General features: G+C 46.0%; 1 protein-coding gene across 1 annotated transcript; it reads right to left on the reverse strand.

The window, feature by feature from the left end:
• Positions 1 to 2,503: 2,503 nt before the first annotated feature.
• Positions 2,504 to 26,887, reverse strand: EIF4H (eukaryotic translation initiation factor 4H). The gene is made up of 6 exons (XM_034951441.3): positions 25,181 to 26,887; positions 11,793 to 11,980; positions 9,859 to 9,923; positions 9,678 to 9,774; positions 4,728 to 4,865; positions 2,504 to 4,436 (listed from the first exon to the last, which is right to left on the reverse strand). The coding sequence occupies exons 1-6, from the start codon at positions 25,507 to 25,509 to the stop codon at positions 4,297 to 4,299; spliced, it is 957 nt and encodes a 318-aa protein (XP_034807332.2). The 5' UTR covers positions 25,510 to 26,887; the 3' UTR covers positions 2,504 to 4,296.
• Between the last annotated feature and the right edge of the window lie 284 nt (positions 26,888 to 27,171).

Raw genomic sequence — 27,171 nt, forward strand, 5'->3', positions numbered from 1 at the left:
AGAACCTGCCGCAGTGAAATAGTGTGCTTTGATTTGTATATTTAGTATTTTACAGAGTTACAGGGTGTTTACAGATGGGGAACAGTAGGTTATAATTTTAAGTACATAGTATTCATTATTTTTCTTTCATGACCAAAACATGCAAAGGGAAGACTTGCTTTTTTTTTTAGACTGAGTCTTGCTCTGTCGCCCAGGCTGGAGTGCAGTGGCGCGATCTCGGCTCACTGCAAGCTCCCCCTCGGGTTCACGCGATTCTCCTGCCTCAGCCTCCCAAGTAGCTGGGACTACAGGTGCGTGTGCCACCACGCCAGGATAATTTTTGTATTTTTAGTAGAGATGGAGTTTCACCATGTTGGCCAGGATGGTCTTGATCTCCTGACCTCGTGATCGGCCCACCTCAGCCTCCCAAAGTGCTGGGATTACAAGCGTGAGCCACCGAGCCCAGTCTAGGAAAACCCTTAAGACTGGAAGTGTTCATGAGTCTGTCAACCTCACAAATGAGAAAGTGACTTAAAACATCTCAGCATTGGCCTGGCGTGGTAGCTCATGCTTGTAATCCTAGTACTTTCGGAGGCCAAGGTGGGAAGATCTCTTGAGCTTAGGAGTTTGAGAAGAGTCTGGGCAACATGGTGAAACCTCTACAAAAATTGAAATAGGCCAGGTGCAGTGGCTCACGCCTGTAATCCCAGCCCTTTGGAGGCCAAGGTGGGTGGATCCACCTGAGGTCAGGAGTTTGAGACCAGCCTGCCCAACATGGTGAAACCCCATCTCTACTAAAAACACAAAAATTAGCTGGGCGTGGTGGCATGTGCCTATAATCCCTGCTACTAGGGAGGCTGAGGTGGGAGGATCGCTGGAACCCAAGAGGCGGAGGTTGCAGTGAGCTGAGATTACACCACTGCACTCCACCCTGGGTGGCAGAGCATGACTCTGTCTCAAAGAAAAATAAATACAAAATAAAATAAAATCTTAAAACATCCAGCCAGGCGCAGTGGCTCATGCCTGTAATCCCAGCACTTTGGGAGGCAGAGGCAGGTGGATTACCTGAGGTCAGGAGTTTGAGATCAGCCTGGGCAACACGGTGAAACCCTGTCTCTACTAAAAATGCAAAATTAGCCGCGCGTGGTGGCCCATGCCTGTAATCACAGCTACTCAGGAGGCTGAGGCAGGAGAATCGCTTGAACCTGGGAGGTGGAGGATACAGTAAGCCGAAATCGTGCCATTGCATTCCAGCCTGGGCAACAAGAGTAAATCTCCATCTCACCAAAAAAAAAACAAAACAAAAAAAAAAACAAAACATCCAGATGTGGCCAGGATCTGACTTCAGAGAAGCCCAGTGAGCCTGGCCCCAGTGACCAGCTCCCTGGGAAGTCTTCCTTCAGGTTTTAGGCCGTTTCACCACCCTACAGGCAAGGTCAACCCGTGTTCTAGGTTAATCAGCTCTTCTTGTTCTAGACTTAATCTCTGTTAAGTAATGTCCTTCATTGAGAAAACCAGGCTATTCCCTAGAAATCACCAACTAAAAATAGATGTCAGGGCCAGGCATGGTGGCTTGTGCCTATAATCCCAGCAATTTGGGAGACTGAGGTGGGTGGATCACTTGAGGTCAGGAGTTTGAGACCAGCCTAGTCAACATGGTGAAACCCCATCTCTACTATACAAAAATTAGCTGGGCATGGTGGTGGGTGCCTGTAGTCCCTGATACTTGGGAGGCTGACAGGAGGATCATTTGAACCCGTGAGGCGGAGGCTGCAGTGAGCCGAGATCACGCCACTGCACTCCTGTCTGGGTGACAGAGGGAGACCCTGTCTCTGAAACACCGGTCCTCTCTACCACCTACTCTTGGGTAGAAAGTAGTTGAAGCAAAAGAGTTACTCTAGGCACCCACCTGAACAGCCCTTGCCTGCCTTACTAAAATTTAGTCGTGGTCCGGGGTCCTCCATCACCAGACAATGCTCCTACCTCAAGGTAGGCAAGGTCTGCCTTGGCCAGGCCCTTCCAAAGCCAGCCAGGACTTTGCCAAACACGCATTCATGCCCCGCACCTTGCCCACTCAGCTCTTCTTTGTCTGCCTAAGTCAATTTTAACACTATCCAATAGCAACCTATAGCAGCACCTCCCCAGAGTCAGGATTTGCTGTCAGGAAGTAGCAGCCCTCCCAGCCATGAGGGGCACCTAGAATTTCGTTTACAAGCAGTTGTTAAAAGAAGCCACATGTTGTGTAAATGCTTGATTTCTTCCATCTTGGGAAAAAAATGTTCCTTTACCTAACCAAAAACAGCCAGACTTTCAAGGTTTCTGCCTGGTTGGGAAGAGGACATTTTTAGCAAGTGAGGGGAAAAAATTGGCATCCTATTTCTAATCATCACCAGCTTTTAAAATAACTTCACTCATCCCAGAATTAAAATGACAGGAAGACTCTTCCATTTCAATGGTGCTTCCCAAATTTAAAATTGCTACACTCCATGAGCAGCTAAAAAGAACTCAAAAATAAAGGCAAGCATTAAATATTACGTAAGGTTTTCTTTTATTTAAAAGATCATTCACAAAATACCATATCCATAGATTTACTTTCTGTCATATAGCTGAATGTGTTAAGTGTTTGGAATTCCATTCTTACATTTAAAAGTCAACTGGATTGCCCAGCAGTTTAGATGCATGTGTTTTGTTCTTTATCTTATCCACATTGAAGATGTAAGTAGGTCATCTGAAAGCATCGGGTTTGATTACACCACATAATGCATGTCTTTCTGAAGTTAAGTGTTGGTGTTACACAAATGGTTCTTATCTCAGAAGCAGAGAAGCTGACAGGTGGAAGGAAGGAGAGAGAGTTCTGTGGATTGCTGAGGCCTTGTAACAAGACACAGTAGGAAAAGCCCAGGATGACGGCTGGTGACCAAATACTAAGCACATTCCGCTGGGTGCCCCAGGCCACCCTGGCCCTGCCATCACCTGGCGAGGGCCTCTTTCCCAGGCTCCTGCTGCCGGCCGCCCCCAAACTGCTCCCCATAGGACAGACTGGGACTTGGGTACTGAAGGATTTTTCATCTGTTCACACGCAGGCGTTCAAGCTCAAAAGCCTAACCCCTAGCACTCCCACATAAGTGCTGAACCCTGCACATGGGAACAATCCAGTGTGTCCCCAAGATGTGGCCGCAGACCTAGACAGCTGCAGTCCTCTACTGCTATCTGAAGGTTCCTGACAGCTCTGCATAGTACAATTTATCAAAGGAAATGAGTAAAGTGCCAGATTCTAGACCCATTTTGGCTCTGAACTGAAGGGGAGGTGGGAAGCACAGTATCTCATTATGTTGCCTATACTAGGAACAGATCCACACAACACACAGGCAACAGGGATGGGGGGAAACGCCGCGTCAGCGCCGCAGTCAGCCCAGTGCAGCGCCAGCACCACCCCCTCCACCCCCAAAGCGCCTTGGCCCAGCAGAAAAGAAACCCACTGGCCGTAACCTGCACCCGGCCAGAGAGGCGAGCCTCCACCACGCACGGCGAAAGGAGTGAACTAGCTGGGACACACACACGTGTGAATGCATGCAAGCATTCACTGCATCTTCTCCGTGGACTCCCCACCGCTCTTCCATGGCCCCCCCTTTCAGCCTCACTGTTTCTCGTGTGAGCCTATCTGCTTGGACAGTCCACTCGGGAGGGGGTCATGGAGCCAGGACTCCCTCTAAATAGGAATGGAAAGGACCCTGCAGATATTTTTATCCTAGTTGTGAAAACAAGGTGCCTCCGATTCTCTATATCCATCACAGCTGAATACCAACAAGGTCTCTGCCGTTCCCTCTGTCAGTGACTCTGGTTTTTGTTGGAAGCCCCAGCAATACAGAACTCAACATGCAGGTCAGAAGAGAAGCACTGAGGGAATGAAAGGAAACGCCTGGAGTTGGGCCAATGTCTAAAGTAAAGAGAAAGCAAAGGAAAAATGACGCAGCACCACAGCCCAAACGCCCCCCCAAGGCGGCCACCTCTGCTCCTCCGAGGAACCCCATGTGCTGCTGGGAAAACAAGGAGCAGGAGAAAAAGGACAGAAGGAAAATGGGGAAGCAGCGGAAGAAAGAAAAAAACGCACAAACAGGCACTAGATAGATACAGCAAAGCCCAGAATGTACTAAAAACCACTTGTTAACAGCTGACATGCACTCACAAGCTGTGTTTCCGCTGTGAGGAGGCCAATGGCAGGCGCAGGAGTGGCGGCTGCAGGACGGCTGCCCGGGGACTCACCAGGCTGTGGTCCTGCTCTAACCCCCCACGCCCCATTCCCTCCCAACCGCAGGCTCATTCTTGCTCCTTCTGAACGACTTCCTCTCTAGGCCTGGCACCCCCGAAGATAGCAGAGTTGGGATTGGCTACTTGATTGAGGGGCGTCGCGACTGTTCGAGGTTTAAGCTGGAGTCGTGGTCTCTGTGCTCTTTCCTCTGGGGGAGAAAAAGCAGAGTTTGTCAGAGTGTGGATCCCATTCCACATCCAGCAAAACGACCATGCTGATGTTGCTGTCAGCAAACCAGCCCACTTTCTAAAATTCACCTGGCCTGCTACCCCATCAGCAGATGCTCTAATGACCAAGGTGAACTTGCTATTCCGGAGAACGTGGGGATCTATGCCGACAACTCTGTGTGCCGTAGGAACGCCAAGTCCCCACGGGGTATGAACCGGCCATGATCATCCCATCAGGACAAGATGCCCTCCACTGACACATGAGCCCGTACCTTCTGTGGGTTCTCTGAAATCCATGTTGGATCCACGGAGGGGAGGGCCATCTCTGAAGCGGCTGCCCATGGGGGGGCCTGTTCGCCGGTCGCCTGGGCGACTACCTCCCCTGCCCCCTAAGAAGTCATCCCTGAAGCCTGAGGAAGAAACAGGACACTGAATTACTTTTCGAACTATCGTCTCCAAGCTGCTTATAGAATAATGTTCTGGGAATTGTTTGAGTTTAATTTTAAATTCTTTAGTTTGTCCACTATCTGAAGTCTCTCCAAAATAAAGTGTGTTAAAAGTGGGTCCAAATGCCAATGTGTGGAGTAATGACAGCGCTAACAGACTTCCCAAAGAAAAAGGAATCAAGATCTTAGGAGAGCAAACAAACGAGCCGTTTACATGCTCAGCTTGCATGAAAAGTAGAAAAATATTAATACCACGAAACTGTATTTTAATACGGCTTAAGCAAAACAAGAAAGCCTCAAAGCAGGTTGAACTCTATTTTCTAATAGAAATCTATACAGCTATTTTAAAAGATAAACCTGAAATTTAGAAGTATTTACAACTCAGAACACAAAAATCACAAGAAAAAGCTATATGAAGACAAAATAAAAATACAAAGTCCCAATTTTCCTGTTTTGGCTGCGTTTTAGGTGTGGGCCATTCTACAAGCAAAGCACCTGTGTGGTAAACAAAGCAGTTATCCGAAATTGGCCATGCCCTACACAGAGGGGCATGAGCAGAGAGCACAGCGCCTCACCCCCACCGGCGCCTCCTGTGGGGGCAAAGCGTTCTTTCCCCATTCATTTGTGTGCCTGCTAAGTGGGCTCTTGGCAGAAGTAAACTGCATCTCATTTAGAAATTCTGAATTCCCACTGGTGTGTAGGAGGAAAGAGTATTTTCTCAATGGTCTTAAGGGGCCTTCAGGCTTGTACTTCAGTGAAAGCTAAACTTTAACTGTATAACCTACTGATGTTAAAATTTGGTAAAAAGACTGGTTCACGTCTGTAATCCCAGCACTTTGGGAGGCCGAGGTGGGAGGTGAGTATAGGAGTTCAGGACCAGACTGGGCAACACAGTGAGACTCACTCTCTACAAAAAACACAAAAATTAGCTGGGCATGGTGGCGCACGCCTGGGGTTCCAGCTACTCATGAGGCTGAGGCAGGATAATCGCTCGAACCTGAAAGGTAGAGGGTGCAGTGAGCCAAGATCGTGCCATTACACTTCAGCCTGGGTGATGAAGTGAGACTCTGTCTCAAGGAAAAAAAAAAAAAAACTGGCGAAAAGAAGTTAAACCATAATTAAACAAATGAGCTTGCTGCTGTTGGTTGCGCACTCACGGGGTGCCACTGCTACTCTCTGCAAGAGTGGTGCCAAGGCTCCAAGCTTTCAGGGAGCTTGTCTTTGAGAAGAACCCTCAGAGCCCGCGGTATGCACTATACAGTCATCCTCATTATCCACAGATCCCATATTTGCAAATCCACCCAGTCGCTAAAATTCATGTGTAATCCCAAGCTAGATACCAGCAGCATTTCTCCAGTCAGTCCTGGACCTGCACAGATGCGACGATCCCAGCTGAGGCAGAAAACGATAATGCTCTGCCTGTTTCAGTTATTAGCTGTCAAGTCTTTTCACGATGAGTGTCGGGTGTTTTGCCCTTTGGGCTTTTTCTGGTGACATCGCTGTCTGAAGTGGCCCCAGATGCAGTGTGAAGTGCTGTCTGCTGTTCTTAAGTGCAGGCTGGCTGTCAGGTGTCTTACAGACAAAACCGGTGTGGGATGAGCTTTCTAACAGGCTGAAATGATGGCACCACAGACTACTTACTACAGCTGGCCCTGAGTTCAATGTTAACACTATTAAATGAGTCAACACTAACATTAAATGAGGCGTCTTTAAAATCAAGGTCACATAGGCTGGGTGTGGTGGCTCACGCCTGTAATCCCAGCACTCTGGGAGGCAGAGGTGGGTGGATCACCTGAGGCTGGGAGTTCGAGACCAGCCTGACCAACATGGAGAGACCCCCGTCTCTACTAAAAATATAAAAATTAGCTGGGTGTGGTGGTGTGCGCCTGTAATCCCAGCTACTTGGGAGGCTGAGGCAGGAGAATCGCTTGAACCCTGGAGGCGGAGGTTGCAGTGAACCGAAATCATGCCATTGCACTCCAGCCTGGGCAACAGAGTGAGCCTCCGTCTCAAAAAAAAAAAAAAAAAGTCATATAAAGCAATGTTAGGTATGATCAGCTGACGAAAATGTTGTGATCTGTGGCACACAGGAGCAGCACCGCACGGGCTCATTCAGTGTTCTAGCAACTCCACAGAACCACCTCCAATGATGAGCGCTGACTGCATCACCCGTGGTGGGGGCCGATTTCTATTCTTTAAAGGTGGCAAGGGTTTTGGAAACCAATCAAGGATCTCACACCCAGTTCAGAGACTGAGTTAAATAATCAATTTTAACAAACCACATAATGAAAGCAAGTCTGAACAGATTTAGACCAATAGGAGCACTGCTTTAGGGGAAATACACTGGGAGGCATGTAGTCGAGTATAAGGTCCTTTACAAAGTATTTTACCCACATTACACAGTTCAGTGAACAAGCCTAGTTAGTATTAAAACATTTAACTTCACGTTTCCCCCAAACTAAACTGTGAAGTGTACCTTTCCACGTGAGTACAAAGTAAATTTACACCCTTTACTATGAGATTAAATGATTTCGACCACCAATGTCTAGCATGAAACAAATAGCTCACACCACGCTGGTGAAGCAGATGAACAAGGATGTCTCATCAAATCTGTTGGTGGGGGCCGGGCGCGGTGGCTCACGCCTGTAATCCCAGCACTTTGGGAGGCCGAGGCAGGTGGATCACGAGGTCAGGAGATCGAGACCACCCTGGCTAACATGATGAAACCCCGTCTCTGCTAAAAATACAAAAAATTAGCCGGGCGTGGTGGTGGGTGCCTGTAGTCCCAGCTACTTGGAAGGCTGAGGCAGGAGAATGGCATGAACCCAGGAGGCAGAGCTTGCAGTGAGCCGAGATCACACCACTGCACTCCAGCCTGGGCAACAGAGCAAGACTCCGTCTCAAAAAAAACAACAACAAAAAATCTGTTGGTGGGTTTCTAGGAAGCAAACTATTCATGAGAATCTTCAGAGTTTTCTTTACAAAGCTTAGTTTAACACTGGCTATTTCTGATGATGAAATGTTTTTGCTTTCTTGGTACTTTTCTGTTGCTCTATTTTGTTTTTTACATGAGCAGGTATCATTAAAAAAAATAGCACCATCCTATTAAAAAGTAAAAAAGATCTACTCTCGCAAATAACGTATAAAGTATCAAATTAGCCATTACTCCATCGAGTGAACCCACATCGGGTTTGAGATGTCACCAAAACACTGCAGTTCCCACCAGAACTGGTGGCGGCCAGGCCATGGCCGTGTTCACTGTGTCTCTGCTTGAGCGCCAGTGGCCAAGCTAAGCCAAGGGTAGAAAGACGTTAGTATGTGGGCAACTTCTATAACACCTGCGAATACCAAACTGGCAGGGGAAAGGCCGTTCCCTGAGCTGCTGGTTGGCTCTAAGAAGACAGCTGCTGCATGTTTCAATCAGAGATTAGCTTATACATAAAATTACAGATTGACTTCACCATACTGCACTTTTATGAATAAGCTCATTTCTGACTGGCTACAGGACTTCTAAGAACTATATTATTCAACAGGTAGTCGTCACCTGTTCAGCCAAAGCTGAGTTTTTAAAAATCTCAGACTCACAAGACAGCATGCACCAGTCCCTCCCATACTTACCCACTACTTTACACCGGTTTTGTTTTGATGGGGGGAGGGTGCTGACGTTCTATACAGCACAGCATGACAGCACATCCCAAGTTTGCGGGAAAGAAAACAAATTTTTCTCTTCCTACCTTTCTGTGTTACAACTGAAGTTTTTATCATGTGCATATATAAAAAATTATACTTTTGTAATTTAAAAACAGAAAGTAAAGATGAAAAAAATGCTTAAAATCACCCTGCAGGGCAGAGGCCTGGCGTGTGGACTGATGCTTTGTTGTATACCACCAGCTGGTCTGCCTGGGTTGGCTAAGAAAGAGAACGGCGAAGTGCATCATGTCCACCATCAAGGGACTGGACCTCCCCACAATCCTCCAAGAAAAAAAAGGGCCATCAGGACTACCTTTCACCATGTAAGAACCCAAACCTCTATCCTATGTTTTCCAGAAGGAACAGTACTTCTCTTGGTGCCATACACAAAACCACAGAGGAGTTTCCCTGGGCTAGAGTCTGAGAAAGACTGCTGAGCGAGCTCAAGGACCCAGGCCCGTGCACATCCAAGGAGCTGCAGGCTAACAAAGGTGACCACACAAGGTGCATGGGGCTCAAGTCCTGCCCCCACAGGCTCTAACAGAGGCTTACTTGCATGCCTGGGCACCTTGCAGGAGAGTTGTATTTGTTAAAGGAACTAAATAAGTAGTCCGGCCAGGCGGGCTACTCGTAAGAAACAGAGAACAGCAGCAAGGCTCCTAGGAAAAATTAAGTGGTGATACTTTAAATACTGATGCCAGAATTGAAGTCATCCCGGGAATCCCATCCACCTCTAGATTCTCGAGAGCTACCCATTCCTGAGGATACACAAAAAAGATAAAGTTGAGGTCATGTCATTACCTTGCTGCGCAAACATGGAAAAATTCATTTGGAAGACATACAACTCATGTGATGGAAGGTTCAATGAAATCATTTTAAGAGCTTTTGCTTCCAACAGAAAACAAAAAACGCCAGGCTTGCAGAAGCATCAGCCACTCTTTCTAGGATTTTACGCAAACTTTTAAGAGCTCACGAGAACCTATCACACCTATGAGATAATCGAGTTCTACTAGGAACGTTCACGAGTTGGAATTGGTAGGCATACTGCAAATCTTTATGATGTTCAGCTTTAGAAGAACCAATCACCTCTGTCATCTGGTCCACCTTTTCTGAATCCAAAGCCACCTTTATCTTGTTTTCTGCCTTCTGCAATGTCCACACGAAGTGACCGATCGCCCAACAGCTAATGATAAAGGGAAAATAGTGTAAGTATTGGCAAAGAAAACAATCTCAATTGCTATGACAGAGAAAACCTGAGGATACTTACTGCACCATCGTATGTCAAGGCTTCCTTAAGGGAATCCACTTCATCGAATTCTACATAGCAGAATCCTGGAAAAGAAAAGAAGACCCCGATTTCCTCAAGTAATTCTGGGTTAAAGATGTGGGAAGATCCTATTCATACTAATTCTCCACGTCACAACTACCATTCTGTTGTCTAGATGATGGCAGACTAGGAGAGCCTTTCAATAGATAGAACCCTGACTGGCATTCCTCCCTCTCAATTCTATTTTATCAGTCAGAAAATGCTAACTGAACATGCAGTGAAATAGCAGCTGCGTTTCTAGAAAGCTTTCTTCTTGAATGTTTTAACCATAATATTCAAACCTTTCTCAGGCCATCTGCAGAGCTCTTCTGACTTCTGAATGACTATTTAAGTGAGGATTAGATTTCGTAGATTTCAAACTTGGTACCTAAAATGCTCTGAAGAAAGAGGCTTAAAGTGCCGATTTAACTTACTACTCAGGTAACTGACATAAAATTTGCTTCACAAAGCTGAAAATATATCCTCGGCAATCAGGGCATTCTTCTCTGAATGTTAATTAAAAGACAGGCAGCCTGGGTCCAAGTACCTGTTACTGACAACCTGTGTCCCTGATGCCAGGGGTCTGACATTGCCCCTTCCTTGCTGTCTGGAGTCTAAATCTAGTTCATTACTCCCCAGATGCTGGCACTGCACCCTGCATCCCCTCTCCCCCAGCATCCTTGCTCTGTGTATAATAACTTAATAATCACACTTCATCTTTGAAGCCCACTAGACCGCAAGTGCTCTAAAGGCCTGAGTCCAAACTTTCCCTGTTTACCAACTGTGTGTTAAGAACATACTGCCTTGGCTGGAGGGATGTCCCCCCAGGTTTCCTCCCTAAGTGGATTCAATGTTGAGAATAATGGAGAAAACTACCCCCAACTTCACAGAAGCAACAGACGCCCAATCTCATCTTCTAGAGCTGCTCAAGTGAAGATGGTCCTTTATGAGCCAAACTCCAAAGCCTGCGGCGACTGACCCAGCCCAAAGGCTAGGCTCACCCACACACTCCAACCCAAAGTTTAGTTCCTAATGCTTCCTGGAGCTTACTTCACAAGTGTAACTGATATATTTGTTTTCACTGTTTGATTACACACTACATGTGGCTTCAGATTCTGAAGTCAAAAAGAGTAAGAGTGCCACCGACACACAAAACCACCCAGGTCAGCAAGGCCTTCTCGACTGCTGGCACAAATCCCCGCCCCAAGTTACCCCATACTTGTCACAGATGTGCTTTTGGGTGGATTATGCGGGCCAAACATCCTGGGACCTAGCATCGTGCACTTACACAGCAGGCACACTTCCTTCAGGAAGCCCTGCAGGCAGGAGAATGCTGCTCGGATCCCTTCTTCTTCCTGCTCTTTGCTCCCGCACCCTGCAGACACACGACCTATAGACACCACATCTGAAATCTCAGCCAGCCCTCCCAAGCACACTCTCCAAATTTACAAATGCATACTGACAGCACTGGCTGCTTCTCTTCTGGGTTTTATGATTACTGGATGACAGTATCATATGATTACTGGATTAACTACCAAGGAAAATCTACGAGTCATTCCAGGAGGAATGTGCCTAAGAGTCCTCGGCTCTATTCCTCTCTCTCCTGGGGAACTCCTTTACTGGCAGACAGGACTGCTGTAGAGGTCAGGCTCACAAACCTGGGCATATGCCATGTATTTCTATGAACTACACTGTGTACAAAACATTTTCCCCTAAGTGAACTGAAGACCTATGAGTTGAAGAGTTATGTTTCTTTCGGCCACTTAGACCAGGCAAATGTTTAAAACACTTTCTTGATTACAGCCTCTGGTTCACAAATCTATTTTTATTTAGAACCCCTTCCCATCCTCCCCTACACTTTACAGTAATATACAATAAGAATCCCCCAAACTCACCTTTAAATTTATCTGTGTCTTTGTCTCTGACTAGCCGTACACTCCTTATGCTGAGATCCTTAAAGATAGCATCTATGTCGCCCTGAACCGTATTGAAAGGTAGATTTCCTACGTATGCTGTGTAGGGGGGCTCTGTGGGCAACTCCTTCTGGCTACGGGAACCATGGCCACCAGCACTGCCGCGGGACCTAGGAGGGGAGACAAACAGGATTCAAGTGTGCCCAGAGTGGAATAAGCAAAACAAGTAAAGCGGTCTTCCGCTGAGCTACGCCGCCAGCGCCCCAGGTGAGGCACTCTGCTCGATGTACCACAAGACTGTTACAGAGAATGGCTGGAGAAACAAAAAAAAAGGAAAAGAAAAATTTTTTGAGACAGACTGTCACTCTGTCACCCAGGCTGGAGTGCAGTGGCACAATCTTGGCTCACTGGAACCTCTGCTTCCCGGGTTCAAGAGATTCTCCTGTCTCAGCCTCCTAAGGATGCTGAGATTACAGGCATGTGCCACCACACCTGGCTAATTTGTGTATTTTTAGTAGAAACAGGGTTTCACCATGTTGGCCAGGCTGGTCTCCAACTTCTGACCTCAGGTGGTCTGCCTGCCTCACCCTCCCAAAGTGCTGGGATTACAGGTGTGAGCCACCATGCCCAGCCCAAACGTAACATACCTTCCTAAGACAACTGCTTCTCTCCTATTCACTCAGAATCTGTATCTGCAGTATTTACATCCTAAAACCTAAGCAAGTACCCTCCTTCACACACCATGGTTCTAAGAAATACAGAAATGGACAGTCTAGAAGTAATGTTGTATTCAGAAGAAGGATTACTGAAGTTGTTTACGTTTAACACATTCATACATAATAGAATTATTTCTCCTACCGCTTGAACCTGGGAAACGAAGGCTGCAGTGAGCCAAGATCGCGCCACTGCACTTCAGCTCACGCGACAGACTGAGACTCCGTCTCAAAAAATAAATAAATAAATAAATAAATAAATAAATAAAAATAAATAAATAATTTCTCCTTGTTGCCTGATTATGGGCTTAAGAATGTCCTAATAAAAATTTTAGATGTCACACAGCAAGTACTGACGTACCTAACACTCTCGTGCAATACTTCACAGGGTCCTCAAATACATGGCGTGCATTACCAATCCATTTCAACCTCGATGTCATCTTCTCAGCTGTATCAAGCGTCGTTTACTCTGCATAGGTATTGGTTTAAATCTAGCCTCTGTCACTTACTAGCATATGACCTTGAGAAGTTATTCAACTTCTCTAAGCTTTATTTTATTTGTAAAACTGAGTTAATCCTAATACAGCATTTTGGGAGGCCGAGGTGGGTGGATCACTTGAGGTCAGGAGTTCAAGATCAGCCTGACCTACGTGGTAAAACCCCGTCTCTACTAAAAATACAAAATTAGCTTGGTGTGGTGGTGCATGCCTGTAATCCCAGCTGCTGGGCAGGCTGAGGCAGGAGAATCGCTTGAACCCAGGAGGTGGAGGTTGTAGTGAGCCGAGATCACGCCATTGCACTCCAGCCTGGGCGACAGAGCGAGAGTCCATCTCAAAAAAAAAAAAAAAGACATCAGAATATAGTATAAATAGATTATTATATTAAAACGATATTTGCCATAAGAATGCCCCAGGAATGACTTAAAGTCGTTAGAAGTGAAGTGCCAAGACGGCCAACATTTGTCTTCAAGCAGGTCAGCATAAAGGGCATGTGTGCTGGTATACAGCAAGGATTCAGCAAACAAGGCAGAATAGTCACTTCTGCATCCACTAGCGTCATCCAACTGTACCATTATTTCAACCTTATTGTAGATTTGAAAATTTCCAAAATAAAACGTTTGGAAAACTCAGGAGGAAAAAAAAATTAAGGGGGTGATTTTTTTGAAACAGACATTTAACCCATTTCCTGTTTGCTCCAAGAATACCATGCTGGCAGCCAACTGCATTTTTTTTTTCTAAACGGGAAATGCGTTCAAATAAATGAGATCCTTCACAACAACCCAAGACCTGCCCAAAGTCACCCTCTTTGCAGGGAAAATATTAACATCCATCTTAGAGAGCAACCTGGTCTTTCATCTACATACTGCCAGAAACACAACGGAAATTCCACTTCTTCCTGAAGATAAATTCCAGGTGTCTTGCAGACAAATATTATTCATTAAAGCATTTTTCTAAAGTAGAAGGGTCAACCAAGCTGTGATGATTCTTTGATGGTTAAAAAAAAAAAAAGCTTTTAAGTTTCATAATTCACAATTCCGGTACTTTCCAATAGGAAGTTCCACGTTCTGTTCTAAGACCACCAGAAAATAGGTTTACAAGTGAATTGCATCCTACCTGCCCACTTCTCCCATCTTTCCGGGCCTAGTAAATGTGACTTACTTTGCATTTCAATAACCTTTGCCAATAGTACTCTATCGCTGATATCTCCGAAACCATAAATCCTAAAATATTTTCAGTAAGATACTATTTAGGACTGGATAATAAATATATGAGTTACAGTATAAAGCCGGGCCCAGTGGCTCATGCCTGTAATCCCAACAGTTTGGGAGGCTGAGGCGGGAGGATCACTTAAAGCCAGGAGTTCAAGACCAGCCTGGGCAACACAGTAAGACCCCATCTCTATAAAAAATACAAAAAATTAGCCGGGAGTGATGGTCCACACTTGTAGTCCCAAGCTACCTGGGAGGCTGAGGTGGGAGGATCACCTGAGCCCAGGAGGTTGTTGCTGCAGTGAACTGTGATGGCACCACTGCACTCCAGCCTGGGTGACAGAAGGAGACTGTCTCCAACTGAAGAAACAACAACAACAACAAAAAGGCGGGGCGCAGTGGCTCATACCTGTAATCCCAGCACTTCGGGAGGTCAAGGTGGGTGGATCACTTGAGGCCAAGTTCAAGACCAGCCTGGCCAACATGGTAAAACTCCGTCTCTACTAAAAATACAAAAACTAGCCAGGTGTGGTAGCACACACTTGTAATCCCAGCTACTTCAGAGGCTGAGGTGGAGCTTGCAGTGAGCTGAGACTGTGTCACTGCGCTTCAGCCTGGGCTACAGAGCGAGACTCCATCTCAAAAAAACAAAAACAAAAAAACACAAAAAAGCACAAAAAACAACAACAAAACCAAACAAACAAAAAACAAGATACAGTATAAACATGTGGAAAACCATAAAAATGGAGGGTCAATGTTAAAAACACTTTAAATTCATTACTCAACATTAAACATCTAGTGATGCGTAATGATGTTAAAAGACTGTCTTGTATGTAAGCAGCTCACAGTTGTGTGGGGCGTATAAAACACATGTATATATGCAGGTATGTTTGTGTGTATGAATGTGTAACATATACATAAAAACTAAAAAGGAGGGTGAGGATGAAGAGAGATGATAAACTCTCGGGTGTTTGATGTAGTTGCTAAGTAAGGAAAATGGAGGTGCAAAGGCTTGCTAATTGTGCTCGAACTTACAGAGTAGAGGAACTGTGGAACTGAGATCAGGCCAGACTTGACCCTTGATTGAGCACAGGAAGCCCAGGTGAATGCCAGTAAGATGACGGGGCACTGCTAAAAATGCACTAGGACAGGAAGGTGGCTCTGGCTTTGCAGAAGATAGAAAAATCTAGTTTGGGGCAAACCATTTTTGAAAAGTTGGCACGTTACCAAATGGCAGCACCTAACAGCTAACTGGTGATATAATTCTGGAGCAAAGATACACCAAAGCCCACCAAACTGTTCAACTCACTCGTGCCTCACAAAACCACCAGTGGCTTAATACTCTAGACTTTTCAATAATTACCAAAGTAGTCCTAAATATTCCCATACCCTACCTGATGTAGTCCCTTCTACAGGTCTTAAGCACTTTTTACCTTTTCATCCCATTCAATGAAATCACTAGGGGGCAGCAGGGGTGGGCCATGGAGGTAGACCTCATTCAAGCTAGCACTGGTAAAGTGTCCACTGTGTGACAGTCACTTGAGACACATCACATAGGATGTGAGTACCCCAGAGTACACATCACATAGGATGACATCACATCACATCACATAGGATGACACAGATCTGTTACCCACCGATTCATTTACAAAATCAAATGTCAGAAGACTCTGAGCTAAAATGTCTGCCACCTTTCACTAGATTCAAGTTTGGGGGACTACTACCTAAATAAATAAGCTGTGTTTCGTGAAATTCAGTACATTCCTACACAGATCAATAACAACACACGGGAGAACAGGTTCACCTGACACCTTAGCTAGCTTGATGTAGGACCTCTGCCAAATTACGTCTGTACCTATGTTTTCTTGTCTGTTATTTTATATTTCAATCTTGATTTTATAAGTTTAAAACTGACCATAAAAACATTTCCTAAGTACCAAGTGCTATATAAAAGTTTAACAATAATTCTGCCATGCTCCTGGGTAGACCCAACAGGCCTGAGGCTACACTGGGCTGGCAGGAGTGCGTGTAGAACAGGAACAGATCAGCAGAGCGTGCCAATTCAGGACACCTGAAGTCAAGGTCTGTGCTGCAAACTCCCTGCCACTACTGAGCAGTGTCCTTTCTACTGCCCATTAGGGACAGTCTATTGATTATGAAAGATTAAAGTAGTCAATTACAGCCTCAGTAATTTAGGAAATCCTACTTTCGGCTCCAAGTGTGACTAAAATCCTTGACAGGCAAATCACTTTTCCTTACTCAAATCAACCACGTATCTGCATGTCTATGAAGGGTGGAGAGAATGTAGAGAAGGCACAAACCTAAGACTCGGTTTCTGCCCTCAAGGAGCTGATAATTTGGAAAGGAGAAATCATGTCACAAGCAAAGGACTGCAGAAAATCCGGAAGATAGCAATGAGAACAGTTTCACCAGGGTGGAGCAGTTGGGAGCCAGGATATGCGGCACAGCAGAGAGCAACAGAAGTGGGACTCCACTTCCAGATGGCAGATGGGGCCAATACTGAACCCTTAGGGTGAGCCAGAAAAGATCTGTAGGTGTCAAAGGAGACTGAGAGAGGGTAACTATAAAAAGAAGCCAATGTAAAGAGTAGATGTTATGAGGGTAGGGATGTATCCAGTAAGTAGATGCAACAGAAAGTTGAGTGCTCAAGGCTGGGCATGGGCATGTGGCTCTGGCCTGTAGTCCCAGCACTTTGGGAGGCTGTGATTGAGCAACTGCACTCCAGCCTGGGCGACAGGGCAAGACTATGCCTCCAAATTATGAGACACATCTCATTTAAACCTCCCAACAGAGGAGTTTCTAGCTCTCATTTGGGGAAAGTAGGGCCCAGAAGGGTAAAGTAGTGTAAACCAAAGAAAATGACTGGCCGGACGCCATGGCTCACACCTGCAATCCCGGCACTTCGGGAGGCCAAGGTGGGGAGATCACTTGAGCTCAGGAGTTTGAGACCAGCGTGGGGAACATGGCAAAACCCCGTATCTACAAACAGGTAACATTTGGGTTTTTGACAATCATCAAAAATGGTTAAGCTTTCAAAGGTCAAGCCTTTGATAAATACCATTTATACTACCTATTATAAACCATAGTAGTATAGAGAAGAGTGGTCACTTAAAGAGTAGGTAATGGGTATACAGGTCACTATATTATGCTTTGGTTCGTGTTCTAAATTTTCTACATTTTTCTGTAATGTTCTGCATATTCAAACAATCCAACTATACAAAGTCATCTTCGCAAAAACTGGGAAAAACTGAACACTGGGTACTGGAAAAACTGTTGGTTAAAGAAAAAAAAAAAAGCCCTTATCTGTTAGAAACATACTCAAGTATGAAAAGTATGTAAGAGGCCGGGTGTGGTGGCTCATGCCTATAATCCCAGCACTTTGGGAGGCTGAAGCGGATGAATCACAAGGTCAGGAGTTCAAGACCAACCTGGCCAACATGGTGAAACCCCATCTCTACTAACAGTACAAAAATCAGCTGGGCACAGTGGCAGGTGCCTGTAATCCCAGCTACTCGGGAGGCTGAGGGGTGGTGGCGGAGACTGCAGTGAGCTGAGATCGCGCCACTGAGCTCTAGCCTGGGAGGCAGAGTGAGACTCCATCTCAAAAAAAAAGGCCGAGCTCAGTGGCTCACACCTGTAATCCCAGCACTTTGGGAGATTACCAAGGCAGGCAGATTACCTGAGGTCGGGAGTTCGAGACCAGCCTGACCAACATGTAGAAACCCTCTGTTTCTGCTCTATCTCTGCTAAAAATACAAAATTTGCCAGGTGTGGTGGCACATGCCTGTAATCCCAGCTACTCGGGAGGCTGAGGCAGGAGAATCGCTTGAACCCAGGAGGCGGAGGTTGTGGTGAGCCGAGATAGTGCCACTGCATTCCAGCCTGGGCAACAAGAGCAAAACTCTGCCTCAGAAAACAAAACAAAACAAAAAACAAAAAAAAAACAAAGAAAGAATATATAAGATACATCTACTACGGTAGCCATAAAAATTGAAACAAAAATTGCTCTAAAGTATGTAATATTTACCAACACAAAGATGAGGATTAAAATTTAAAAAAATAAGAACTATTTTAGAAGGATAGGTGACTAGGATTAGCCTTAAATTATCCTAGCCCACACCTCCACCCAAAAGTAGGGAAGATAGATGTAACAGAAATAGCCAAAATGTTTATGAGGTTAAAACTGGGAAAGGAATGGAGTTGTTTAGTGGGTATAGAGTTTCTGTTTGGATTATGAAAAGGTTCTGGAACTAGATAGTGGCAATGGTTACACAACACTATGAAGGTACTCCATGCCACTAAATTGTACACTTAAAAATGGTTGAGGCTGGGCGTGGTGGCTCATGCTTGCAATCCCAGCACTTTAGGAGGTCAAGGCAGGAGTATCCCTTGAGGCTAGTTCAAGACCAGCTTAGGCAACAAAGGGAGACCCTGTCTCTATTAAAAAACAATTATTTAGCTCAAGCAGCAGTTCTTTACATTTGTGCAGTCTCTGAAGGCCAAGATGTAATCCTTTGGTCCTATTCTGACCTGGAGGGCCACACCTTTCTTCCACTCAGCAGTCCCAGAGACTTAAGAGCTGCTGTATCACTGCTGCTGAGGCTTCTTTCGAAGGTCCTCACTGAAGCTGCTCAGCCCTTCCTCCTAAGATGAAGTTTCAGAGCCTGGCCATCCCCACTATCACCTTCTTCTTCATAGGCTCCAGTGTGCTGATGCCTTAAAATATGGTTCACAGAATGGTTCACAATATTCCACATTTATAAAGCAAAGACCTATACTGATCTCACAACAGGTCTTTGTGTTAATACAAACGAAGGCAGGGGCACCAAACTACATTACTCATGCTTTCCCACCATGCACTTGAAGTATTTAAAATAGGAAGAAAAATCACAGCTTCAATTAGGAATATCCTTGGTACAGCAGTAAAAATGAATCGTGACCCACTTTTTAATACCCTATGTTATGAAACACGCAAAGCACTTCTGCTGCATACACAAGCATGATGGCTGCTGCAGGAAAAGCACTTGAGCTACAAGCTGAACTAGCTGTTCTTTCTATAGAACAAACTATGGTTAATTCAGACATGGGTACTAAGTTTTTTAAAAATGAAGTTAAGTCTGTTCCTTGAAGTAAAAGAACAGTATTTTGGGTTTTTTGTTTTGAGACAGGGTCTTGCTCTGTTGCCCAGATTTGAGTGCTGTGGTGCAATCACTGCTCACTGCAGCCTCAATCTCCAGGACTCAAGTGATCCTCTAGCCTCAGCCTCCCAAGTAGGTGGGACTATAGGCATATACCACCACACCAGCTAATTTTATTTTTGAAAAGACCAGGTCTGGACATATTGTCCAGACTGGGCTAGAGTGATCCTCCTGCCATGGCCTCCCAAAGTGTTGGGATTACAGACATGAGCCACAGCACCTGGCCAAAATAACAGTATTTGTTGCCAATGGTAAAATTTAAGCTTTCAAGCAAAAAAGAGTTTCGGAAAACCTGTATCCATCAACATAAGCCTGACAGTCTTGCAATACTCAGAGACTTTTCTAACATCTATGGTGAATGTGACTTTGATACTGTATAACAAAATGTACCAACATCTCGAACATCTGCATGGCTCTGCCTGGCTCAGTGAACAGGTCCTTTCCAAATCACCAACACCTTACAAATGTATGCACTGGTAAAGGATCCAGTCGGAGTACAAGATAAAGTGACTTTTTTTTTTTTTTTTGGATACAGAGTCTCACCCTGTCGCCCAGGCTGGAGTGCAGTGGCGCAATCTGGGCTCACTGCAAACTCCACCTCCCAGGTTCAAGCGATTCTATGGCTTCAGCCTCCCAAGTAGCTGGGACTACAGGGGCCCACCACCATGCCCAGCTAGTTTTTGTGTTTTTAGTAGAGATGGGGCTTTGCCATGTTAGCCAGGCTGGTCTCAGACTACTGACCTCAGGTAATCCGCCCGCCTTGGCCTCCCAAAGTCCTGGGGTTACAGGAGTGAGCCACCGCGCCCAGCCAAATGATGAACTCTAATGTAAAAGTATGAAGAGTTTATTGATAAGGTTTTAGGTTTCACATTGCAACTAACCTTCATAGAAACTACTGCTTATTGAGTTTTGGTATAGAATCAAATATGAATATCCAGAATTATTTGATTACTCCTCCCATTTCCAACTATTTATCTGTGCAAGGATTGAGCTGCTCCATAAAAGTCAACCAAAGCAACACATTCCAAGAGTGGAGACAGATGCAGGTATGAGAATCCAGCTGTGTTCTATTAAGCCAGACATTTAGAAGGCTCCAAAAATGTGAGTACACATGAAAGACAGGGGAAGAATGTGCAGAACAAAGGGAGGTGACGGCCCCCCTAGCCCTGAACTGGAAGGCCATGCTTAACCAGAGACTCATCAACCGTGGAGCAGCCACATACTTGAGCTCCTTCAGAAGGTCCTGATCAAGACGGAAAATCACATAAATCATGACGTGGGGAAACTTCGAAGAACATTCGACTTACACAAAAGAAGTCTTAGACGTACATACAGCTGCCATTAGGTTCTGTGAAAATGATGCAATCACACTCATTTCATGCCTGGGTGTGCAGGTCTAATCAGCATGATGTAAAAGCAACCAGGCGACAAATACTCTCCTGAACCTTCCAGGGGAAGCTGGAAGCCAGAGTGTGATCCTGGAAAGACATTCAGAGTCTGCTTTGTACGTTCTAAGCTTCCAGGGAGACTCCTTAAAATTGTGAAGTCTTTCCAGAACACTAAGCTTAATTTTTCTTTTTTTTTTGGAGACAGTCTCTCTCTGTCGCCCAGGCTGGAGGAGTGCAGTGGCATCATCTCAGCTCAATGCAACCTCCGCCTCCCTGGTTCAAGCAATTCTCCTGCCTCAGCCTCCCAAGTAGCTAGGATTACAGGTATGTGCCGCCACACCCGTTACTTTTTGTATTTTTAGTAGACATGGGGTTTTGCCACGTTGGCCAGGGTGGTCTCAAATTTCTGGCCACAAGGGATCCGCCTGCTTCGGCCTTCCAAAGTGCTGGGATAACAGGCATGAACCACTGCACCCAGCCACGAAGCTTAATTTCTAATAGAAACATAAATTGAAGGCTGGGTACTGTGGCTCACACAATGAGCCTTGGGAGGCTGAGGCAGGAAGATCCCTTGAGCCCAGGGGTTTGAGACTAGCCTGGGCAACATAGGGACACTCTGTCTCTACAAGAAATACAAAAATTAGCTGGGCATGGTGGCGCACCCTGTAATCCCAGCTACTTGGGAGGCTGAGGTGGGAGGATGGCTTGAGCCTGGGAAGTCGAGGCTGCACTAAGCTATGATCCTGCCACTGCACTCCAGCCTGGGTGACAGAAGGAGAGCCTATTTCATAAATAAATACATGTTTCTAACTCATATGTGGGGAAAACGAGGCTCAGAGAGGTGAAGAAACTTACTTCAGATCACACAACTAACACATGGCTGAACTGATGAAACTCTGGTCTGCCTTATTCCAAAGCCAGGGCTTTTACATGAACCGTCATGCAGAGACCTCTTAGCAAATCCAAATATTTCTGGTAACACTTTTCATAGAGGATAATGGTTTGGAACTAAGCAATGGAACACTTGGAGTGAAGAAGGATAACAAACCTAAACGACTTGACATTTGACATGTAAACAGCATTTTAAAATAAGCTTTTCAATAGCTTTACAGGCCCTAGCATCAGTGAAAACTAGCTGTAGTTTTTATACACTGCTTTCCTTCCTATTACATACAAATCTTAAAATATGCTCAGAGACAGGAAGTAGAATGGTGGTTGCCAGGGACCTGGGGGAAGGAGGGCAATAGGGAATTACTATTCAAAGGGGACAGGGTTTTAGTTTTACAAGCTGTAAGAGTTAAGCAGCTGGATAGTGGTGATGGTTGTACATTACGAATACACTCAATATCCCTGAAATGTATACTGAAAAATGGGTAAAGTGGCACATTTTATGTTATGTATATTTTACCACCATAAAAAATTTGGATAAAAATATGCTCAGAAATTTAGACAGACATGCTAAGTTTAAAGATTCAAAGGTTAGAATTCTAAACTCCTAGGCTGGGCGTGGTAGCTCATGCCTGTAATCCCAACACTTTGGGAGGCTGAGGCGGGAGGATCACTTGAGTCCAAGAGTTCAAGACCAGCCTGGGCAACATAGTGAAACCCATCTCTATTTAAAAAAGAATTCTAAACTCCCTAACTGAATCCTGATAAAGAATAAATTTGGAGTTTTGCCAGTTTTTAGATGGCACCATTTCAGCCACCTCAATTCTTGCCACCTCCAATTTCCACCCTAATTCTCAGGATCGGTGGTTTTCCACTAAGCACTCATAGCTTTGTTGCAATTAGAAATATAAAATCAGTATTACTCTGCACTTTACTGCCAATGGCAGATGAGAAACTGGAACCTCAAAAAGATAATTTAGCAAACTGCAAAACAAAGTCCATTCAAGATCTGGTACAATCAACTCTTGATCATTTGGAATTTTGTTTTGATTTGCTTGCTGAACAATGCAGTCCCTGGTTCTCTCCCTGGCTGCTGGGGACATGCCCTTACAGGCTCGGGGGAAAAAAGCAGTGGTTCAATACTGTTTCCTGACAACTGCACTGGTTATTAAACACAACTACGAAATAAACTTAGGAAGATGTATAACTACCAAACTATGTTTTATGATGATAACTGTTCATTTTAGGCCTACCATTTCTTTCACCTGTGACCCAAGTAATTTAGAGGTGAGATGTACGAGCCTGTCTGAGGCATTTTAGACAAGGGAGAAGGTGCCTACACAAGTACCAAACAATGCAGTGTTAAAACTGCTTTCCATAGGTGGCAATCTTCTATGATGCTTAAGCATTGTAAAGCAGTGACATTTGTTCATGTGGACATAATTAAAATAATTGAGGCCGGGCGCGGTGGCTAATGCCTATAATCCCAGCACTTTGGGAGGCTGAGGCAGGAGAATCGCTTAAACCCGGGAGGTGGAGGTTGCAGTGAGCCGAGATCGCACCATTGCACTCCAGCTTGGGCAACAAGAGCGAAACTCCATCTCAAAAAAAAAAAAAAAGAATACACATGTATAAATGAATATGTAAATTCACCAACAAGTTTTTAAAACTACTTCTGAAAGTAGCAATACTTTATGTACTTTCACATTAATATGAAGCCAAATAGAAAATTCCAAGTAACTCAGACATAGAAGATGCTTAACAGTAAAGAGACTTTCTATTAGGAAGTTCAAGTGATGCACAGTGCTACCTAGGAAACTCTATCAGTTTTTGGAGTACACCTGGGGCAAATGGCTAATATTTTCATCTGCTGTGGAGATTTGAAATTAATAGCATCTTTTTTTTATTTTTTATTTTTTATTTTTTTTAATAGCATCTTAATATAATTTTACTTCTGATTGTTCCTGGCACCCCCAAATGTCAAAATTTGACACCAGAAGAGCTGGCAAATGTGTCTGAAGGAAATTTTTTTAAATCCCCACACTCAGTTTAATAAGGTCACCTTATTGTAGTCCCAATGCAACTAAAACTTAAATTGACCACGCTGTTTAAGAAGAATTTTTCTGGGTACTTCTGTGAACGTTTTTTGGAACTAGGAAAAAAAAAAAAAACCCTAGTTATTAAATTTCGAAATGACTTGAGAACAAATTTGATGTCTAGAAACCTAACCCAAAGGCGATAATTTCATGTCATCCAACATTTACTTCTTTTTTTATTAGCAAATAAAATGTTCTTTGGAATGACAATAGCTCCACCTACCCCGGCACACTTCCACGTTACAGTATCATGAATATTAGCTACACTCCTGCCCCGAAACAAGCTTTTGTCTGAGCCGTTCCCAAACCAAGGTATTAAAAGTGATCATTCTTTACCAAACAAAGATACTTTTGGACTGCAACCCAGGAGACTGAACACCTCAGTGTGTATTATTGTGGTGTTATCCTGGGAAAGTAATCCTTTCTGCAAGAAAACACAAAGCCCAAGTGTGTCCTTGACAAACAGCAAGATGTTCATAGCCTATATTCTAACGAGGCAACTTGTATTTAAAAAATAAAATAAAAAAAAGTGCAGAGTCCTGGAATTAAACACCATGAGCTCTCTATTCAAAGATGTTTCTTTTAAGCAAAGTGTTTCAATTATACATAGTTGTCTGCATTTGACAACAATCAGGACGACGCTAAATGCGGTTCCTTCTCCAGGTCAGAGCGAGAAACCAGGGAGAAATAAAATTGTGCCAAAGAGCACGTAGCACCTGTCAAGGCACTGTGACCCAAGAAAGACTAATACAAAGAAGCTACGATGGATTTGTCTCCTTGGTCTCCCCCCGCCCGCAAGGAGTCGTACCATCCCCGGGCCAGAGCCGCCAAATCCCTGCCTCACACGTAAGGGGAAGGGAATCGCCCCTCTTGGCTTCCGACCTTCCCCAGTCGGCCGGCCTCGTGGCGAAGGGGCCAGGGGCCTGCAAGGCGGGCAGACAACAGAGGGCCGCGAAAGAGGCCGGGACCGGAGCGGGGCAGGCCGTGTGGCCCGCACCCCAGCGCCACAGCTCAGCCCCACACTGGTCCTACCCTAGGGGGGATGGGGCTGGAAGCGGGCGCTCGTCTCCGGGCATCGGCGCCGCCGCGGCCAAGGCAGGGCAAAAACCAACACGTTGTCGTTGGCGGGAGGCAGTGGAAGGGATCCGCCCCGCAAGCAAGACCCCGGGAGCCCAGCCGCCGCCGCCCCGTCTCCGAGCGCGCCATTTCCAGGCCCCGGCCCTCCAGGCGCCGCTCCTAGGCCTCCGCGGGCCCCCGCCTCCCGCCGCCCCGGCTGAGCGCAGGACGGCCGCCACCCTGACGGCCCCGACTCCGCCGGTCCCGCAGCCCCCGCCGGGGCCCGCGCACGCCCGCCTCACCCTCTGCCGCCGCCAAAGCTGCTGTAGGCCCGATCGTCGTAGGTGTCGAAGTCCGCCATTTGCCGTCTCCGCTCCGAGAGGAACCAGGGTGAGCGAGGAAGGACCCCGCAATATAACTCCCCCCGCCCCGCCGCCGGGGCTGTCCGTCGCGCCGCCTGATCGCAAATCCCCTGGACGCACGCACGCGCACGCGCGCGCGCGCACGCACGGACGCTGGCTGCGCCGCGCCCGGCCCTGGGCCCACGGGCAGCTGCCTGCCCCGTGCGCTCTGCGGCCCACGTGGTGCGGCGGCGTCCCAGGTGGACGCCTGCCCGGCCGCCGCGGCCCATTATGTGCTGGCCCTGGGGTGCGCCCGTGGCTGCCTCCTGTCCCCGCCGCACCACGCCCGTGCGCGCCGGCCTTTCCGTCCGTCGGCGGGAGGTGACCTGGAGAGCTGGGGGGAACTCCCTGTCCGGTTCGCCTGGGACGCTGCCTTTCGGCCTCCATACATGGCGGGGACCTCGGAGGCCTGTCCCGCTTGGACCCCCAAGTGGTCCCCGGGTGACACCCAAGTAAAGGCCACGTCCTTCTCCAGGCAGGAGCTGGCCACACGATGAGGATGCCCCGGAAGGGGGTGCGAGGCGGTGGGATGCAGACACGAATCCTGCCTTCCAGGGCTTACTCACTGCCTGGGTATTGGGGGGTTTTGAGAGGAGAGAGTACAGGTGGTCGGTGACTTAGCAAGAGAGACTGCACATCTCGGTTTTTTGCAGAAGTCGTTGCCTTGGAAAAAGAATTGGATACTGGTGTGGATTCCATCATCTAGCAATAACAAAACATGGTTATGCAGTGGGAATTAATTACACGGGTAAATTTCCAGGTTTGTGATTGAGATGGTGGTAATTGTGGATGCCACGATGTTGACAAACCTTAATTATCTAAGCACACTTTGAAAGAACCTCATAGAATTTTGTTGTGATGTGTACCTAGGTATCTTCCGCTTAACCATTACTTTTTATTATGTATTTATTGGTTCGTTGTTGAGACAGAGTCTCGCTCTGTCGCCCAGGCTGGACTGCGGTGGAACAGTGGTAGCTCACGGCAGCCTTGACCTCTTGGGCTCATGCCATCCTGCCGCCTTAGCCTCTGGAGTAGCTAGGACTATAGGCGGGCAGTACCTCGCCTAATTTGCATTTTTTTTTTTTTTTTTGAGATGGAGAATCAGGTTGGAGTGCAGTGGCGCAATCTCATCTCACTGCAACCTCCACCTCCTCGGTTCAAGCAATTCTCCTGCCTCTGTCTCCCGAGTAACTGGGGTGACAGACGTGCACCACCACACCCAGTTAATTTTTGTATTTTTAGTAGAGACAGCGTTTCACCATGTTGCCCAGGCTGGTCTTGAACTGAGATCCACCCGCCTTGGCCTCCCAAAGTGCTGGGATTACAGGCATGAGCCACCGTGCCTGGCTCTAATTTGCTTTGTAAAACATTTATTTGTAGAGACAGAGTCTCACTATGTTGCCCAGGTTTGTCTCGATCTACTGGCTTTTAAGTAGTCCTCCTGCCTCTGCCTCCTAAAGTGCTGGAATTACAAGCATGAGCCACTGTGCCCTGCCAACTTTTATATTTGAGTATCTTCTCCTTCATAGCAGTGTTAAGATGGACAGAGCATTATCAATTCATGAGTTAATAGTGTTGAACTCACTTATTCATTTTTCTGTGCCTTTTTCTTCCCAAGTAATAAAACACTTTGCTGCCTGATAGACCTAGATTGAACCTAGGCTCAGTTAACGTCTTACTGGCTGAGTGACCTCGAGGACGTTGCTTAACCGCTTTAACATGCCCGTTTTCTCATCTATATAATAATGTCACCTACCTCTTCAGTGTTGTAAAGATTCAAATTAGTAAATATGTAAAATTCCTGGCACACAATATATATTGGGGACCTACCAAGGTGTCTGGCACCATTATGGGTGCTTTACCTGTAGATAATAATTTCCAAACCTGTTTAA

Source organism: Pan paniscus, chromosome 6 (genome assembly GCF_029289425.2).
Source record: "Pan paniscus chromosome 6, NHGRI_mPanPan1-v2.0_pri, whole genome shotgun sequence".
Classification (NCBI taxonomy): domain Eukaryota; kingdom Metazoa; phylum Chordata; class Mammalia; order Primates; family Hominidae; genus Pan; species Pan paniscus.